Below are 20,365 nucleotides of genomic sequence, written 5' to 3'. Positions count from 1 at the left end.
AATTATAGTTTTGTATCTAGAGACATTAAATGTGACCACTAAGAACAATGAAAATTATTCTTCAAATTACAGTGCTTATTTTTCTGCACATTATACTAGCTATAAACAAGAGGAACTTTCATTTTTGTCATGTCTATCTAACTAGATGTGACAGTGCTTGTTAGTATCCTCCATTATTTGATAACCATCATGAATAAAATGTAAAAGAGTCTGGTGTTACTGAAACACTATGGATGCGAGGAGTCTTGGCTCTTTCAAGCCACTGTAGCCTCCTGTAAAACATCCTTTGTCCTCTTATGACTGCACATCATTGTGCCCATTGTTGTCAATTACTGATCATCTATTTCATTCTTTTGGGGTGCAGTAATAGGCAAAACAGAGCCCAGAATATTAAGTACAATTGTTTGGATGCAAGTTGGGTACAAGGAGCCCATACATGAACTATAGTCCAAGAAAGCTTGCATCAAAGCACTGGTCAGATATAATCAGGAAGTTCAGCAACTGGTTCATCCCTGTAGAAAGAATTAAAATCACAAATTACTTACTGGTGTGCCCATCATGGTGAATGTCTTGCCACTGCCAGTCTGTCCATAGGCAAACACACAGGCATTATATCCCTCAAATGCACTTTCAATCACATCAGTCCCTAAGTCTTTGTACACCTGAAATATTAAAACCACTTATATAATGAAATATAATGAAACCAACAGAAGCCCCATAAGCCATATCAGCCCAAGTCACAGGTCTACTTCACCTATACTTTCATCTGCCACTGCCTGTACAAGGTTATAAATAGATAAAGGTGTGAGAACCTTGAATCTTGTATTTTGTGTATCTGTTTCTTCTCTTAACAATAAATTCTCAGCTCATCATAAACACCATAATTTAATGGCTGTAAAAATATCATATGAAGATTATAATACAAAAGATTTTTGCAACTTAATTTCTCCATTTACACTCAGTACATTTTCAGAAATACAAGTTAAATTTACTATCAGGTCCAAGTGGGCATTAACTTTGTAATTATGACTATGAGAGAAGAGAGAAACTCTCTTCCTGCATACAACTCATACCTCTTTACATACATCCGCATCTAAGTTCATTGGCTTTGAAAACACAAGAAAACATAATTTCAAATGCACAAACTTCTAACATCCAGTAAGATTTTATGTAAGCAGGGTAGTCATATTTGCACCATACTGTAACTCTAAAATCCATCCTACTGTATATCTTACATGAATTTCTTGTTCTGTGATTGATGAAAATTGTACAAGATAGGCAGTTTATAATTTTCTCTTTCTTGCATTTAAAACTTTTACATCAAACAAACACAGAAACATACAAACCTTTTCTTGAGAAGCATAATGAGACTCTGTTGCATCAAATGACCAATAGGAATGATCAAAAGTGAAGTCTTTCCATCTCTCTCGCCCATGGTCACTTTCCTTTCCAGGTGGCAGCTGAAAATAAATAAAATAATCATATTTTGTTGTACCCTGTTGTGTAAATCACTATAGATAATATTCCTGTCAACACAATGTAGTATATACAGTGTATATAACACACCAGTGTATCCACTCGGTATGCACACTAAATTTATGCAAAGTACTGGATAGAATAATTGTAACTAAAAATTGGATGCGAAGATGGCACACGTGTTGAAAAATGTGTGCTATGTCACTATTTAAGTGGATTATATCCCCCAAGTTTCGCCTGTCCAACAAAAACTCCATTTGAATCTGACGCAAGTATGTAACAACGACCCCGCAACGGTATGTTACTTGAAGAAAGCAGTCTTCTGGGATTTGGCACCGTGTATATGTGGTGTTAACCGACGTTTCGGAGGAACGTATCGCCTCCATCTTCAGGGTAGAAGGAAAAAAATATAAGAAATCCGCAAGCGAAGAGACGGCGAGAACCGTTAAAAGCCTTATATTTTTTCCTTCTACCCTGAAGATGGAGGCGATACGTTCCTCCGAAACGTCGGTTAACACCACATATACAGAGTGCCAAATCCCAGAAGACTGCTTTCTTCATAGTCACCGCCGTGAAAGCCTCAAATGTTACTTGCCTCACATACGGAATCGACAATTCAGACAACCGGCTTATGTAGCGATTTTCACATACATATGTTGGCACTTCTGAAACTCACAAACACAGGGATTCGCATCAGCTGATTCTATGGCCACTGCATGAGATGCATGAGAGCCCTCGTAACAAATAATTTTGTTGCGTGCTGTTGACATCGTTAGCACGCAAGGCGTAATTTTGTTGTGTGTGTGTGCACCACTTCCAGAGGTTCAAAAGTGTCAGTACCACCAATCAGCATCATTACCACTGTGCTGTTTACTTCAAAGTCCTGTTGCATTATAACTGTTCGAAATACATTCGAAAGTAAACGTAAGGAAATACTCTATAAATAGCTTTTTATTATCTGCGTGTAAAAAATCCTTTGACGGAATCCAAAAAGGGCGTTCCATTCAAACCTCCCACATTTTATCAGATCTTATAACAGAAAGTATGAATGGTTAGTAAATGAAGCTACAGGAAATCAAGAACTAAAAAAATTGTATTTGACATACTAATAAACCTCTACATGTGCACCACTGGTAGCATGAACAATATCCAATCTGTATTCCATTTCTTGCCACGTTCTTTCCAACATGTCCATTGGTACAGTAGCAATCGTTTCGCGGATGCGAGCTCGTAAATCTGGGAGGTCATTCACTGGAGGCACGAACACACGGTCCTTCACGCAACCCCAGCGGAAGAAATCGAGTGGAGTGACGTCCGGTGAACGTGGTGGCCACCGAATTGGTCCGCCACGTCCAATCCAGCGATCTTGGAAGGTGGCATTGAGGGACCTCCGAACATCCAGACCTCAATGTGAGGGGGGGGGCCCTCCATCTTGTTGGAAGATTATGTTAGGCTGCAGATCGGCTACCTGGGGATACAGGAATTCTTCTAACATGTCAAGGACTACGCGGCCAGATATTGTAGCTTCACCAAAGAAAAACGGAAATAAAATTCTTTGAGTTTTTCTTTCATCTAGTGTTAATTATAAGCCATAATTTATTACAATTTGTTCGCAATGATTAATTAAAATGTGGAAGGTATAAACGGAACACACTGTATTTATAGCAGGTAAACATGCACTGTGATAGCGTAGTTGAGGCACTATGCTACAAGCCGGAAGGTCGCGGGTTCAAGTCCCGATGTGGTCATTGAATTTCTTTTTTCAATTGACCTAATCCTTCCAGTCCTGGGGTCGACTCAGCCTCTGACAGAAATGAGTACCAGGAATATTCTTGGGGGTAAAGCGTAGCCAGCGCGTAGGGCTGACAACCTTGCCGCCATCTATGAGCCGACTGTCTAGAAAATTTGGGAACCTCAACATCTCACATCCCAATGGGCCTCCACGGCCTGTTACAGGGATTACTTTACTTACTTAAATATGCACCGTATGGTCGAATGTACACATCAAAGCGTTCATATCAACTTTCAACTCTGACGATGATTTGCTGTTGAAGCAGGAAGAGTAATTGCCTCGGGGCCCCATTAACGAGTAATCGGTTATGTAATTCATTTTAAGCCGTACTTTCTTTATGAGCTTGCAGTATTCACATGATGTTGACACACACGCAGCTGGATACAGCCTAGATGAAAGCAAGCGAAGAGCAATTTCTGAAGCGCCCTATCCAGATGCCATCTAGCACTGCAGGGGGAACCGATAACATAGTATGCATGTATCGAATAAACGAAATCGATCATGATATATTGCTTAAACTTTCCCGTGTCCATTAGACATGCAGAAAATAACCTCTCGAATACAAGTCAGAAGCGTTACCGCTTGAGCTAACTTGCTCGATTCCTATCCCTATTGTTTCTCAACCTGTGATCCTCTGAATTAATTACGATCCACAAACTCTAGTCAGCGTTTCTGACCGACCGACCGACCGACCGAGCGACAGCCGCTTGTCGGCGAAGTTAGTGCCAACTTTAGCGCACAGAGGGTGTCGCGTGGTCAGTGGAACGGATCCCCACGGCCGTTAATCTCGGTTTTCTAGACCGGAGCTGCTATTTCCTTCAAACAGCTCCTCAATTATCCTCACGAGGCTAAGTGGACCCCTTTCCAGACCCACTACTTCTCACAAAATCTGATAGCGCCGGGAATCGTACCCGAACCTCTGGATGTGTAGCCAGAAAATCTGACAAGACCACAGAGGCAGCCACGAATATATAACGTGTATTATTTTTTTATCGCTAGTGGGGTGGGACTAAGTCCCTTGTACTGCGGTCACTTCTGGCCTATTGTACCAGCCCCAGATGATAGGTGAGGGTGATTGTGGAGCAATTGGTGGAATGAAGATTGGCAGGGGAAACCAAGTACCAGGAGAAAACCTGCCCCAGCGCCACTTTGTCCACCACAAATCCTACTTGACCAGACCCGGGATCTAACCCGGGCCGCCGCGGTGGAAAGCCAGCGACTAACCGCTTGAGCTATGGCGCGGCCATTGTACTATAATATACAAACACATGAGCCACAGTAGCCTCCGTTTGTCCGTCGCGCTCTGTAGGCACGTCTCGGAAACTAACACAAATTGTTCGTTTTGAAGTTTTTCGGTTACAAATATTGGCTGCAGTCAAAGAAATTTCCCTTGTCCCATCCTTTCCCCGAATAAGAACGGCACTGGGACCACGACAGTTAGTGGTGCTGCTGTAATAACCTAGCAGTCGTTTAGCTAATGTTAATTTAATATAAACTCCCTCACTCCAACAGAAGGTGCAGCTGTGTGGTTATGCGGACGGAACTGTGTTAATTAACGTCCTCACGTAAGCTAGCGTATCACTTGACCGCGCTTAACACTGTCGGTGATTACTGCACAACACCTGAACGATATGGAAGGCACAAAACAAAGGAAGCGAGGTCTTCCGCGCACAATGAGCGATCCGTAACTGCTAAAGAGGAATACGCAACCTCCATATATCATAAAAACCCGTGATAACAAATTGTCTTACTGTGTCGAGTATTTCATTACAGATTTGTTCTGCGCGGAAACATAATTTTTATGTAGATTCTAAAGGGTTCTGACGATGGTGGATGACTCACAGAATTAAGTGGGTTTTGGACTTTACCCATCATCCGGAATTCTAGGTAAGAGGACATGACGTTTCGGAAACTGGATGTTTCCGTCTTAAGGTGAGAAAGGAAGACACTTACTCAGATGGGCCCCTNTATGTAGATTCTAAAGGGTTCTGACGATGGTGGATGACTCACAGAATTAAGTGGGTTTTGGACTTTACCCATCGTCCGGAATTTTAGGTAATAGAGGACACGACGTTTCGGAAACTGGATGTTTCCGTCTTAAGGTGAGAAAGGAAGACACCTACTCAGATGGGCCCCTTAGGTGTCTTCTTTTCTCACCTGAATACGGAAACAGATCCAGTTTCCGAAACGTCGTGTCCTCTTATTACCTAAAATTCCGGACGATGGAAAAAGTTCAAAACTCAAGTAATCATTTTTATGGGCGTACTATAAGGCATAATACTTGTTATTACTATGTTTGTGTCCATACCTACTGCATAATTTGGAGAAAGATTGTTTCGGGCTGGAAATATGTTTTCACATGAAGTGCAACTGAGACATGCAAAAATCACTTATATTCTCTATTACCGGACACTTGTAACAAATTCTGGTAAATTAACGTAAGAAATTTAAGCCATTATTGACAAAGAGGAGCCGAGATAGCGCAGTGGGTATAGCGACTGGCTACGGGCTGGATGGCTGACGGGTCGGGGTTCGAGTCACGGCAAGATTTCACTTCTTTCCACGCCATCCAGACCAGTTCTGGGGCCCACCCTGCCTCCTGTGCAATGGGTACTAGGGGCTCTTTCCCAGAGTCGATAAAGCTGCCGGGGCGGGAAGCTGACCACTCAATTCCATCTAGTGCCGAGGTCAATAATACGTGGATCTATATATCCAGTATCCCATGCGCCTTCAACGGCGTAGTGCTTGATCAGTGGGGCACAGGGACAACTTTACTTTGTTGACAAAGATGTAAACAGCTTTCTGAAGTATCCTTCTGGCCCTCTTTTCCCCTTTTGGCTCTACAGATCCAATTTTGGCCTTGGCCTACCTCCATGTACCTCTTCCTACGGTAGCCGAGCGGTCGCTTGGAAGCCAGGATCGTGTGTTCGAACCCCATAANGTCTAAGGCATGTACTGTCTTCGCTCGCTTGGAAGCCAGGATCGTGTGTTCGAACCCCATACAAGGCATTGGTGTGTGGGTGTGTGTGAGTTTATTCTGTGTTTGTGTTGTCCTGTGTTTAGGTAGAGGCCTTGCGACTAGCTGATCACCCATCCAAGGATGATCATGAAACTGAGAAATCAGCCCTACGCTCCGAAGTGGGAGCAAGAGAGAAATATATCATTATTAAGTCGCGTAGCGTTTGAAGTCGTAACTTCAGCACATTTAATTGTCAATGTCACTAATTCGCGTTTCATTAAACGACGTCCTTCCAACTTCAGACGCCATACATCATAAAAAGAAACAAAATCCGGTCATGAATACGAAGAGATACGGTAGGAAGCCGTCATGGACATCCTGAAGGACCATCGAGGTTTCTGTGTGTGGGGAATGAAACAAAACAGAAAAGAAACCTAAGTAGCAGGTCTACCTGTTGCAACTTGAGCCTGGGAAGTCCAACATACGGAGCAGACTAGTAACCCTTCACCGTGACAAATCCACGGACATGAAACCCGGTGCTGGTAACCTCCTGGTCATTCACTACTTCTTACTGCTAAAAGTCAGGTGTAAAAATCATACACAACTCATTACACATGAATAATATTGCCCACTGACATGTAACGTCACGTAGCCTGATGACCTCCTACCGAACTACACGGCGTCACATCCCACAACATAATACTCTTCACAGTCACCGATTTATGAAACTCAAATCCAGCCCATTACACGCAATTTCACGACGAGAAGATCACAAATAGTCAGTTCTGCTGTTAGAAAGGTAAAGCTATCCCTGTAATAGGTCATGGAGGCCCATAGGGTTGTGAGACGTTGAAGGTTCCACATTTTCTAGACAAACGGCTCAGAGATGGCGGTTAGGTTGTAAACCTTACGCACCGGCCGCCCTTTACCACCGGGAAGATTCCTGGTACTCATTTCTGTTAGGGGCCGAGCCGAACCCAGGGCCATAGTGCGGCTGGAAGTATTAGGTCAATTGAAAAATCCAATGAACTCACCGGGAATTGAAACCGCGACCTTCAGGTTTGTAGCATAGTGCCTCAACCAACTACGCTACCGCGTGGCTGTTAAGAGCTGTACAGAAGCAGACAACTGTGTCAACAAAAACCCCTGCGTAACACACTCCTAGCCTAACCTGGATGGAGTCTGACAGATGGGAGAATGTAGTTCAAATAAACCAAGGGCTGCGGTATGTTTTGCCCTCAGGAAAAAAGCAATGTATAGACAAAGACGTGTTTGTAATGTTTTAACCAGGGGCCCAGTCCTAACACCGTAAGTTCCAGTGAAGTTTGCTAAGCAGATCAAGGTTCAAAGAAATGGGCATGAATCAGGACTATGAAGCAGTTCTTGTTGTTACATAAAGAGAGCTTTACACTGTTGAAACGCAAGCCTGGACGACAGATTACGAAACGGGAGTTGATACTAACTGATCCATTGATATGTTATGTTCAGTTGCTTATTACCACTCAGTCACTCATGGAGCTGAGCCCTTCTTGAGAGGCCGCCAATTGTACAGCTACTCAAGAACTTCCCAGCATTTTATGGAACCCGAAGGTTCATTACCGTGTTCACAAGAGCCCTCCACTGGTCCCTATCCTGAGCCAGATCTATCCAATCCATACCATCCCATCCTATTTCTCTAAGATCCATTTTATATTGTCCACCCACCTACGCCATGATCTTCCCAGTGGTCCCTTTCCTTCTGGCTTTCCCACCAGTCTCCTATATGCATTCATCTTCTCCCCATTTGTGTTACATGCCCTGCCGATCTCATCCTCCTTGACTTGATCATTCTAATTAAATTTGGTGAAGAGTACAAGTTATGAAGCTCCTCATTATACAGTTTTATCCAACTTCCTGTCACTTCATCTCTCTTCGGTCCAAATATTCTCCTCAACACCCTGTTCTCAAACACCCTCAGTCTATGTTCCTCCCTTAATATCAGAGACCAAGTTTCACACCCATACAGAACCACAGACAAAATTATAGTTTCGTATATTCTAATTTCTAGAATATATATACAAGAGAATCAACGTACTGCGTGACGATACACAACCCCCTAATCTATATACAGAACAGAACGCAAAGCATAAAAATGACTAACGTTTATACTTCCATATGGTCAGTCTGAAGTATATAAGTGACGCATTTAAAACGTAAGGTGCCATACTATTCACTTTCAAGCGTTAGTACAATTTATGTAACCGCGTGTCTTCGTTAGTTACAAAAGATTAATTTTTAGGGGAAATTTCCGGCGATAAAAAGGTCAGCAATATCAAAAGACTCCATTCCAGATTAGAAGCCGTTATGGATATAATGTAATCTGATTGGCAGCAAACAAGAAGAAAGGCCAAGCACGCCGTTCGGTTTGACTTTAGAAAGTTCCTTCCGTTTGCCTGTAGCCTGCATCTGTTGTCTAAGAATTTAAGCGAATTAATTTCGCACACAGTAACGCCTGTGTACTGGAAGTGCAAAATGCTGATTTTCATTAAAAATCTGTCAAAAACAGTGAAAATAAATACGCAATGTTCATTTAGACCCTTAAGTGGCCCTTAAAATGATTTCAACCGAATAAAAACTTATACAATGTGATTCTAAATTACTGTCGGGGTTTCCGTGGCCTACAAGTTTCAAACCGGAAACAAAAAGATAAAGCCGCTTACGGAATTTATTTATATTCTGCAGTATTAAATCTATATGTAATAAAACTTTTTGAGTTACACTTTCATATTCCGTAAGAAGTTTTATTTTGTTATTTCAGATTTAAAAATTATAGGTCATGGAAACCCCAACAATAATTTAGAATCATTCTGTACATGGGCATACCCATCCAGTACAAGTATCATGAAAGAACAAAAACGCCGAGGGGGTTGGTATAGCGATAACGCCCTACTCTTGTGTGCAGGAGGTGCTCGGTTCGAATTTAGGCAGCAGTACCGGCTATCATGACAAGTTTTCCGTGCTTTTACCCGAACTCTCCAGGCAAATGCCGGGATAATATCTCAATTAAGGTTCGGCCATACAGAGCGCTACGCTATGTTCGCTACGTACGCTACGTACGCTGTGTACACTCTGCGACGCAGCTAACATAGGGAACATGGCGTACGTAGCGTACGGAAAAGTCTGTGTGGCCAGTCACATTGGCAATAAAGGGAGATATTTTTCTGTTCGTATAGCGAACATAGCGTATGTAGCGTGCGTCGCGTATGTAGCGCTCTGTGTGGCCGAACCTTTAGGCCATGATCGCTTACTTTCAAGTCCATCTGAAGTCATCTACCGCCCTAACACTCCATGTCTGGCTTATGAGAGTGTAGCAAAATAACCGACGAAAGGAAACGATAACTTGTGGACGATACAAGACACGGAATCTGCGGCAGGGTAAAAGGAGAACCTCGAGAAAAAATGTTCCGTGAGGATTTCAGTATAATAAATTCTAAACAGATATGCAGAATATCACGTGGACGAGGCAGAACTTTGTGTCACATGACCAAACGCGTAAGACCGTGATCACACCTCTTTAAAATGATGACGCCAGAACGTCTGTCACCTGATTGTAAGTCATATACGAGTAATTTGCAGAACACGCCTGTACAACAGTATCAAGGTTGACATTCGAAATTCTAGAGTCAAAAATGACTTCTGGTGAAATGATAAGGGAAACAGAATTAGAATACAAATTATCTGTACTAAGCATAATAGACCACCGTAGGTCGCAGTGCAAGAGCCGAGGTCCACCCTATATACATTCATTCATTAGTATCTGTAGAATAAAAGTTTCGCTTCAAACGTCAATAAGATCACAATAAAGTATTAATAGTTCCATGCTAATTAGATACATAAGGCACAGTCTGCAAATAAGCAATTGATACAGTAACATGTTATTTTTTTTTTAATGCTAGTGGGGTGGGACTAAGTCCCTTGTACTGCGGCCACTTCTGGCCTATTGTACCAGCCCCAGATAATAGGTGAGGGTGATTGTGGAGCAATTGGTGGACTGAAGATTGGCAGGGGAAACCGAAGTACTCGGAGAAAACGTACCCCAGCGCCACTTTGTCCACCACAAATCCCACTTGATCAGCCCCCGGGATCGAATCCGGGCCGCTGCGGTGGGAAACCAGCGACTAACCGCTTGAGCTATGGCACGGCCCAGTAACATGCTTAGAAATATACTTTATCGTAGAATTGAAATATTCATCTATGAAGCAGGAGGAGTGAGCAAGTAAGAAATGATACGTCAGAAGGCAGTAGCACCGGTAACAAGCATGCTAACATACCTTGGAATTGAATATCCTGGTCTTCTTACCGTCCATCTGAATTATAAGTTTGGCCTCCATGTCTAGTTCCCTAAAAACGAAACAAAAACAACAGAAATATAAATATGACCTACATTTTAGATGAAACAACATAAAGCATTCGTGAGATCGGTGGTTTTCATGATGGTTACTATGAATATACCATTTTGTAGGACATGACGCCGTGTAGATATTAACCAACGTCTCGATGAAACCAGCTGCCTACATCTTCATGGTAAAATCGTGAACACATTTCATACTGTACGCCATGATGACAGAACACTTCTCTACGTACAGAACAACTGCGTTTCTGAACCACACACGCAACAACACGCGTTCGACGTTCGACATTATCACTTACATCCCTTTAAACAGTGTTAACAGGGAAATGAATTATACAGTTTAGTTCTGAGTATCCGTGCTACTGACGGGGGAAATAGTCGCTCGAATAGTCGAAAAAGACGAATAAACCTATACAGAAATTCTAAATATACGAATAGCGCCCGATTTGTTCAATTACCTCGAAAACGGTACGATTTACGAAAAATCTTACTGAACATAAAACGCGTGTTTCGGTTATCACTACAACTTTGGTTCGAAATGTTTTTCGCTCCGATAAATCTTTCGAGAGTTACTTCTGAGACACGCGCAGAGCCACGTGTAGGTCTTCAAGCGGTCGCTAAAATTGTCCGATCTAAACGAAATCTGAAATGGCTCTACAGTTTTTCGTACAGATTAAGGTTAAGGTTAAGGCCTACTTTTAAAGAAAGTCGACACCATTGGATCTCCTCAGAGTCTCCTGTACGGGATTGTAAATAAACATTCTGGAATTCTGGACATTTATCTTGAACGGGAAATTACCGCAAATGAAGTTAATCCTTCTGCCTGCTCAAGTGTTCAAATTTCATAACCATATTTGGGCCCCTAATGCTATTCATTTTGTTAAAGCTGGTTATGTAACGAGGCTTTCGGTATCATGCCACATAGCGTTGGTAACGGGATTATAAACGAATGTAGAGCAGTCGGAGGAATGAGAATTGGCAGGGGAAACCTTAGTACGGGGCAAAAACCTGCCCCAGTGTCACTTTTCCCACCAGAGATCCCACATGACCTGACCTGAAATCGAACCAGGGCCACAATGAACGGAAGCCTGTGACTAACCGCCAGAACTATGGTGCTGCCATAATCCTATCCAGTTTCAAACTTTATTTAAAAAAAAAACTAAATATTTCGCACGTAATGTAGAAGTAAAAGGGCCTTTCTTCTCCATACTAAAATGTCCTGTGCCTTGGAGATGGTTCGAAAATTTTAATCACATACATACAAAAATCTCAATTCTATAACAGCGTAACATAGCAATGACATGCTTATAACATGTGGCCTTGTGAAAATAAATTATAAAACAGAAAGTCTTGGATGCTATAAATACATAATTCCGTTAATACGTCAAACACTTGTGTCTAATTACTTTCAAAGAAAAAAAAATATTAAAACGGTTCTTTACACAAACTTCTTAAAGAAGTAAAGGTAAAGTGTGCTTAACTAATTAAGCACTACGCCATGAAGACTTATGGGGGAGTGGATGTATAGATCTACATTTTCTTGACCTCGGCACTGGCTGGAGGTGTCGTAAAGAAGTTGTGAAAATGTGAACTGTATCACAATTCATTTCAAGATGGATTATGAGACCACAGTGACTGCTCAGGTCACATAAACACTGGGAAATCTTTGACCATTTGTGTAATTGGCCAGTTTAGTTGTAGTCCTAACCACTGGCAAACATTCACCATAAAATTTACCTTCAACAAAATTATCTTGATTGACCCAACCCAAAAAATAAAAATACAGTGTCATACATGACTTCCCAGTCTTACACTAACCTTGTTAGTTATACCTACATGCAGCTTCGAAAGAGTTTGCGAAGTGACACAAAAGTTCCGACTGCATACTGCAGTTTCAGAGTACTGCAGAACATTCGTTCAAATAAAATAAAATAAAATAAATACACAAATGAAAACCGATATGAAACCTGAAATTAAATTTGAAAATATCATGAAGATGGAAATTAAATTAGAATAAATAAATAAATAAATAAAGCATGATAATGATATTATCTCTCTCTGTGTGGCCCTACAGTTCTTTGTTGGACCTTGGCCGCTTTTTCAGTTTCTTAATCCTATACACAGTTTACAGGACTCCTTGGACGGGGGATCAGTCCGTCGCAAGGCCGCTACCTACACACAGAACTATACAAAAACAGAATAAACGCACATAGAAATCCATGCCTCAAGTGGGATTCGAAGCCACGATCCCAGCGTTCGAGCGGGCGAAGAGGGGCCATACCTTAAACAGAGCGGCCATTATGATCGGCTGAAGATAATATTAATAACAATAATTAAATGTAATTATTTAGTATTTATATGTGGATTCAACAGCTACAAGACCAATTATGGAAACAGCATTGTGCAGATACTATGTTATATTACTGGGAAAGAAAATCATAAAGACAACAGTTATAACGCCTTTATGATTATGATTATTGTGGTGGCGGTAGTGATTATTAGAAGAAGAAACGGCGTAAGTAACATGCACTCTGCATATGCTCATCCACACTGACGAACTCTAACCACAGAAAGTCATGCACTGGGTTGTAACTGCACTGCTCTAATTCCTTGCCAGTCAGAAAGCTCACACTTACTAACAGACTTTGCTTGAACAGACTGTCTAATATTATAATGATAAAGTGATGAGAGAGAAGAGCATGTAGCATGCATCCAAGGAGGAACAAATGCATACAAAAATCTAAAGGGAAGAGACCACTTGGAAAACCTAACAATAGATAAAACGATAATAAGTAAAGCAGATCATAAGCAAATACGATGGTTTAATCTGGCTCTGAATAGGGGCCACAGGAATGCTTTTGTAGTGAAACTCTGTGTTTCATAGATGGCAAGTTCTTGACTAGCTGAGTGACTGAAGGTTTGTGCTGTATGGGGTTAACCAACTGGCTGGTTAGTTTCATACCACTCGGTAGTAGATAGAGGCAAAATGTTGCAGAAAACAAACGCTTGCAACACACAGAAAGCCCATGGTTCATTCACACAGTTACAATGGAACTTCTTCTTTCACCTTTTACGGATTAGGCCCCATTCAGAATTAGCTTCTGAAACTCTCAAATTTACTATATGCTAAGAATGATGCTGCTTATATAAAGATATTAAACGGTTTAAATTAAAATTAAAAGAATTCTTCAGTTTTCACCCATTTTATAGTGTGGATGAATTTCTTGTATATACTTGCCGGTAACATTAATTGTTTTCTGGTTCTATTCTTATGTCTTGACTTAGTTCTTTGTACTGCTTATTTATCTAACATGACTTTTCCACATCCTAAAGTATTGGATTTTATGGAAATAATAGATGAGTAATGAAAATGAAAAAAAAGAGCTTGTACTGACGCCTGAAACCTTTGAGAGTTCTATAATATGGTGTCTTGGTTCTGCGTTGTTTTTGTAAATTGGGGGAATTTTGTTATATATATGGCTGATATGTTCTTTTTTATTTGTTTTATATTATGAATGCCTTGACTTGTTCCTGTGGGAATGGAATGTTTGTTTTTTGATCTGTGACTCATTCTATATCCAATGGTGGCTTCCCAGCCTGTATCTGGATCTATTTTTGAATTTGAAATAAATTGAATTGAATTGGAAATGTAACTGCAAGCTGAAACTGATTCTACAGAAAATCAAGATCATGCAATGTCCTGTAACCATGAATATTCACTATGACAGCCATAAATAATGGAACTCAATATGTAAACACGCCTACAGGAATAATGGGAGACACCGATTTTCAATTTGCCGCCTAAAAATCGTGTTTTTGAACCGGGGTGGATTGACAACTCTTTATGAAGAGTTCCATCCTCTTGGATACAACACTGTGTAACCCGCTAAATGTCAACCGACGTTTCGTAGGAACACGTCACCTCCATCTTCAGGGTCGAGCAGGCCAAGCAAGGAACCAGCATGAAGCAGGCTTGTTACATGTTCCACCGAAACATCGGTTGATTTTCAAGGGGCTACAAGGCCGACAACCGCTGTGAGAACCTCAAATCCTATAACTCCTATGAACTACTGCAGCACCCAAATTCAAATCAACCCGGTCTTGCTTCCTGCAAATAAATGTCATGCCCAGTCTTCAAAGAGATTAATGTTCTCTGATATGTATAATTACATGCATACAAGGTTAACTTGATAGTGGTCGAAGATATGGCACGAACAAGAGTTTAAGTAAACTACGTACCTCTGGTTGAAGGGACGAACTCGTACAGCCACTTTAACAGACGCCATTATATTTAGAGTTCAATACACTATAATTTACAAAATCACACTACAAACGAGTGGCAATACGAAACGTAGAACAACCGGACGGCCATTGCACATGACATAACACAGAGCTTAGACGTCAAAGACTGAAACACAGGTGTTTGGGTGGACGGAGGAAGTGGAGCCAACTGCACAGTAATGCGCAGAATTATATGGCCTGGTGAGCGCTCTCATGTGCAGCCCCGTGAAACTCCCATGTTATTGGTTGGCAACATGGCCAGAGGGAAGTAGTTGCTTCTAACTGCATTGATGTAAAGGTGTCCCTCTGATGATGGTCTCTGAAGGCCGAAACAAAGGGCATAAATAATTTAAATAAGAAAAATCTCCATCAGTCACACTAGACAGAACTGTTTAACTTTTCATGATATTATTAGTGTGATGGACCAGAATGAAACAAATCAACTTCATATTACATACTTAGAAGTAATTTATATAAAAGTTATTTACAATTATTTGGAATAAAATCTAATCAATGTTTAATATCTAAGATCTTGAACTGATATGGTCTTTGTCCTTGTGCCTCTTCTATTAAAACTGAATATTGGGGTATTATTAGGAGTCCTCAGAGGTCCTTGCAGTGATGCTCCCTTTTTTTTTAGCTTCTTATGTTGTTTCCTTTTTGCTGTGTTTTGAGGCACAGCATCACTGAAAATGTAAATTTTCCAAGGTGAACACAAGTCCATGATTTGCACACAGCTTTCAACCTTCCACACATATAAGATTATGCAATAAAATTGTGCAGGCAACAAGCAGAAGTCATTGAAAATCACGAGAATGAACATGTCCACAGTATAGGACAAGGCAGAGACAGACACAGAAAATATAAAAGTCTTAAACTTGACGGTGGTCAAGCTTACGATTGCTCAAGTGACTATGCTGCCATTGTAACATAAGACAAGTATGAGTAAGAATTTTCAATAACATGCTAGATGTGTGATAACTTAATAATGCCAAGCATATTCATAAGAAATGAACACATCCTCTGATCAGACAGGATGTTACATAAGGACTATGACCACAAGGGTTCAGTTGAAAAAAAATCTCTGGTCAGGATCCTCACGGGGCTTCACGCCAAGATGAACTGTTTGGCAGCAAACAACCAGTCATGAAGTAACTCTGACTCTGACTGACTGAGTGGGTGGGTGAACAGCAGTAGTCAGACCCCTCCTCTCATAGAAGAGGAGATGCCATTTCAGAACATGTAAAAAGTCAGGAAAGAACAAAAATATGGTCATGGGACCGAAGAGGGACCAAAATCAAGAACTGTTCTGGTGATGGCTAGCAGAAGTTTACTGGATTGAACTGGTACTGGACAAGCAAGTCTGTCGTGTTGCATTGTTAGCAGCAGCTACCTAGCAATGACCAATGGCCAGACAGAAGGCTGTGTGCTGTAGTTGTACTGATCTATAGTACATAAGTCAGTGAGCCTGTTAATAGCTATAAGATGTTAGTAGTTATAAGCATTCAATAAATCCAATGACCTATCCAAAACCCATGTCTAGTCACTAACATGTGACAATACTGATTTCCTAAATGTATACAGCAGAAGAGCTTGTTTTGCCAATTGCCGCACTTACGTTGATCTGTTTAATCATGTAGAGTTAGTCCACACATTTGAACACGTGTTAACGTGCTTGGTACGTAGAACATTGAGGTACAGTTTTCAGGATATTGAATATTACAGATTTCTACATCCAATCAGTGCCCTAAGTCTCCATAATATGTGATCTAGGAAATTTCATATTACATAGTTCTAAACAAAGGACTGGGTACACATTACATTATTGAATTAAAGTCATTATAATTAAGATCTTTCATTAAATCTGTTTAAATGATTATTTATTTATAAATACAAATAAAATTAATAATATCATAAAACATCCATCATATAAATGTTACAAATGGGTTTCATATCAACATTCTTTTTTTTCCTCCTCCCACCTTCAATTTAACATTTTACAAATCACAGACTTAAGCTTGCTTTTCCTTTGCATACTGCTTAGGGAAAATTCAAACCAAAGACAAGAAATATTACAACTGCGTTTCTTCCATTTGGAACACCCACCAGGGGTGTGATGCAGACAAGCAATACACATGTACACTTAGCTAGCATTATTCCAATATATCACACAAAGATATTCAGTAGCACTCATGATATGGGGGCTGATGTGAGTTCTTGCAAGCTGGAATAGTACATTCACGGTCATACAGAATCCAAGCCATTTCAACTTGGATTCCACTTTTACTTTTCAAAATTTGTGATAAAATTTGCCTTTAAGCCACTGGTAAACTTATCTACTCAAAATGCCTATATAAAACCTGTTGTCAAGTAAAAATGATGGAAGAATTCATCCAGTGAAGTTTCAGTTCATTGGATGTGCAGACATTTCACAGTCATAAAAGTATGCCAAAAAGATATTGTCAGTAATAGAGATCAAGCTGATGATAATCCAATTAACAATCCTTTTTAAGTATTACATTTTGATGGCTTTTGGACACTTGCCCACTGAGGCAATACTTGCTGTTTTTATGGCTGTGAAAAGTCACCACATGATAGTCCAAACAGCTTACTTACTGTACAACATATGTAGTACACTTACACAGAAATCATGTTAAATATTTGAGACATTAGTTTTTAAATATAGTTATAATTTTATATAATTATTTTGAGTGCAAAAAATTGAGCGGTACATCAAGGAGTTAATTAATTTAAATTTTCCTTCCAAATTGACTTAATCCCTTCATACATCATCCATACATCTTTCTATCTTGGACAGAAATAACCAAAAAGAACTGTTTGATTAGTTTGCATTCAAGTACAATTCTTTTCCTGAATTAGACACATTTAATTTTCATACATATGTGTACAGCATGTTTAGGATTCCTTCATCATTACTCTCAAATTCTGTTTCCAAATTATAAATTCTTGACTTCAGAAAACTGACAAGATGTTATTGAGGAACGTGGAATGAAGTAATACAGTTGTTATTCAACAAGAAAAATGAAAGTCAAAATGTTACTCAGCACAGGTTGATACATGAAATCAGTTTGGTAAGCTAATAAAGAAAGTAATAATCATATTTATAAATGTAATCACAATACAATATTAATGTTAAGATCATACTAAAAAGGTGATTTAAATAAAATATAAATGAAATGGATAGTTTAATCGTTATTAAAATACTGATAACAGAATCTAAATAGTCACAAAATTATGAGTCTTGTCAGATGTGATCCATACACAAAGTGAATGCAGAGTAAATGCTAGGAAGTGGTAGTTTCAGATATAGTTCATGCTGCACAGAAAATAACACTTGTTTTTCACATCATGTGCAGGTAAAAGTGATTTATAACTGTAATTCATACAGTTATGGGGTAGAAAGTACACTTCAAATAACTCATAGATTTATGATAGAAAAACTTAAACATAATGTAGGTGAGTTGAGTAAAGACTAGATTTTTCTCCAGTACATGTTGCAATTTCAACACTGCCCTTATTTTTAAGAGGAACTACAGTCAGATCAACACTTCGCCAGTCTCGTTCAATTATCCAAATATGAAACATCAAACCTGGCTGCAGAATCAAGCCATGAGTAGAATTTCCATTTGAAATTATGCACATAATAGCATTTACTATATGTATCTAAATTTTACTACCAGAATTCCATGGACCAGACATTGAACTCAGATATTTGTTATTAATGTATATGTATATGTTTCTAGATACCTGTCAAAATGCCTATCAAAAATTACTTGGTTACAAAAAGTTAGTTCAAATGTTTCTCACATTTTGATACTAACACTGCAAATGTCTCAGTTACTTCTAAATAATTCTATTAACTATGAAATGTTCCATATCTTCAAGAAGTTTTTCATAATGTTTAACTGTTTATGGCATTTAACTTCCTTTCTAAATTAATCTTATAAAGATAGTGTTCTCCATTTTTGACTAGAAGCTTATGACCAAGATATTCATTTCCTACTTAAAGAGCAATTATTTAAGTCCAATTTTTATATGTACCTTTATGTTCATTTCCCACACTTCCTTCCAAGAACTCCACTTACTGTGCAATTCACACTACCATGCTGGAAGCTTACACTGTTCACTGTATGTGACATTTCATCTCCAAAATATATATTCATGTGTAACTGTACAAAGAAATGAGTAAGCTATATAAGAACAAGCAAAACAACTTCTATTATTTATCTTCACTAAGGTAACACAAATGAACACTGACACCTTCAAAGCAGTGAAGGATGCTGTATCAACACAAACATTTATGTTACTGGTTGTATACATTGATTTTCAGATAGTACCAAAAAAAGATTTAATTCGTCCTCAGAAAGGGGTGATCCCAGGTGTCATATAAATGGCACCAATGTAAGGTTGTTACTTGCAAAATAAAATTTCTGAATGCAAAGAGAAAAAATGAAGCTGTATTCTGCAGCACTGATTGTCACTGATGTGAACTAATGTTCCTTCACAATATTCTAGTTTTGTCATAGGTCTCAATCCATGTATTATATTAAGACAATTTACTGAATAATTTTAAGTCACGTGTTCCTTTGTACAACACAACAGAAGCTTAGGTTAAGGAAATACTTCCAGTTTGAAGAATTGGCTCTTTTAATACAAATATCCATACAAGCATTTATGTATACAAATAGTCAGTTACAGGACTGTATTCACGTTTTAATACGTGTTCAGCTGAGAATTTTATGTCAGTAAACAGTCTTGGATATACTATGGGGTACCCAAAAGAAACCAAACTAATTTTTTTGTGGGCAGAGCTTTTGTAGTACCATGTTTTGCCGCTATGAGCGCATAGAGCTAACATTCCTGAGTCGATAAGCCGACTACCATTGCTTCAGAAGGTAAGGACTAGTTTCGGCAGAGTTTATGGTGACAACTGTTTTGTGTGATCGTCGTTTTTGCAATGGCTGATTTTCGTGAACAGCATGCGGCGGTGAAATTCTGCTTTTGCTCGGGAAAAGTGGAACAGAAACTCTTGAAATGTTAAAAACGGCATACAAGGACAATGCTATGGGGAAAACTCAAGTGTTTGAGTGGTTTTCCCGTTTAAAAAATGGTGAAATGTCAACTGATGACTAACCTCATTCTGGTCGTCCTTCCACAGCCCGAACACATGAAAATGTTGAAAAAATTCGTGGAACCATCAAGGAAGATCAATGATGGACCATTGAAGAAATTGTGGAGCTGTCAGGAGTGACTTGGAGCTCAGTTCAGCGAATTTTGACAGAAGATTTGGGAATGAAAAGGGTGGCTGCGAAATTCATGCCATGACTGCTGACTGCTGAACAAAAACAAGGTCGTGTGGAAGCATGCTGTGCTTTGAAAGAAGAGTCCCGAAATGATCAAAACTTTTTTTCAAAAATTTGCTGATGTTGCTGAACCTGGTGCTATG

The 20,365-nt window shown here is 39.6% G+C and overlaps 1 protein-coding gene across 9 annotated transcripts in view; it reads right to left on the bottom strand.

Moving 5' to 3' along the window:
* LOC111872316 (kinesin-like protein Klp98A) overlaps positions 1-15,018 on the bottom strand; it is a 53,572-nt gene extending 38,554 nt beyond the window's left edge. For all 9 annotated transcript variants that reach the window (XR_004513895.1, XR_002844207.2, XR_002844206.2 and 6 more), the window contains exons 1-4: positions 14,857-15,018; positions 10,538-10,607; positions 1,347-1,460; positions 546-662 (exon numbers count right to left, since the gene is read on the bottom strand). Coding sequence is in view for 4 of the 9 variants with exons in the window: in XM_033754638.1 (XP_033610529.1) it covers positions 546-662; positions 1,347-1,460; positions 10,538-10,607; positions 14,857-14,903 (348 nt within the window). In the remaining 5 variants the exon portion in view is untranslated. The remainder of the gene's footprint in view (positions 1-545; positions 663-1,346; positions 1,461-10,537; positions 10,608-14,856) is intronic.
* Positions 15,019-20,365: the final 5,347 nt, after the last annotated feature.

This window comes from Cryptotermes secundus, unplaced genomic scaffold (genome assembly GCF_002891405.2).
Source record: "Cryptotermes secundus unplaced genomic scaffold, Csec_1.0 scaffold55, whole genome shotgun sequence".
In the NCBI taxonomy this organism is placed as follows: domain Eukaryota; kingdom Metazoa; phylum Arthropoda; class Insecta; order Blattodea; family Kalotermitidae; genus Cryptotermes; species Cryptotermes secundus.
This window is presented reverse-complemented; position numbering and strand designations above follow the sequence as displayed.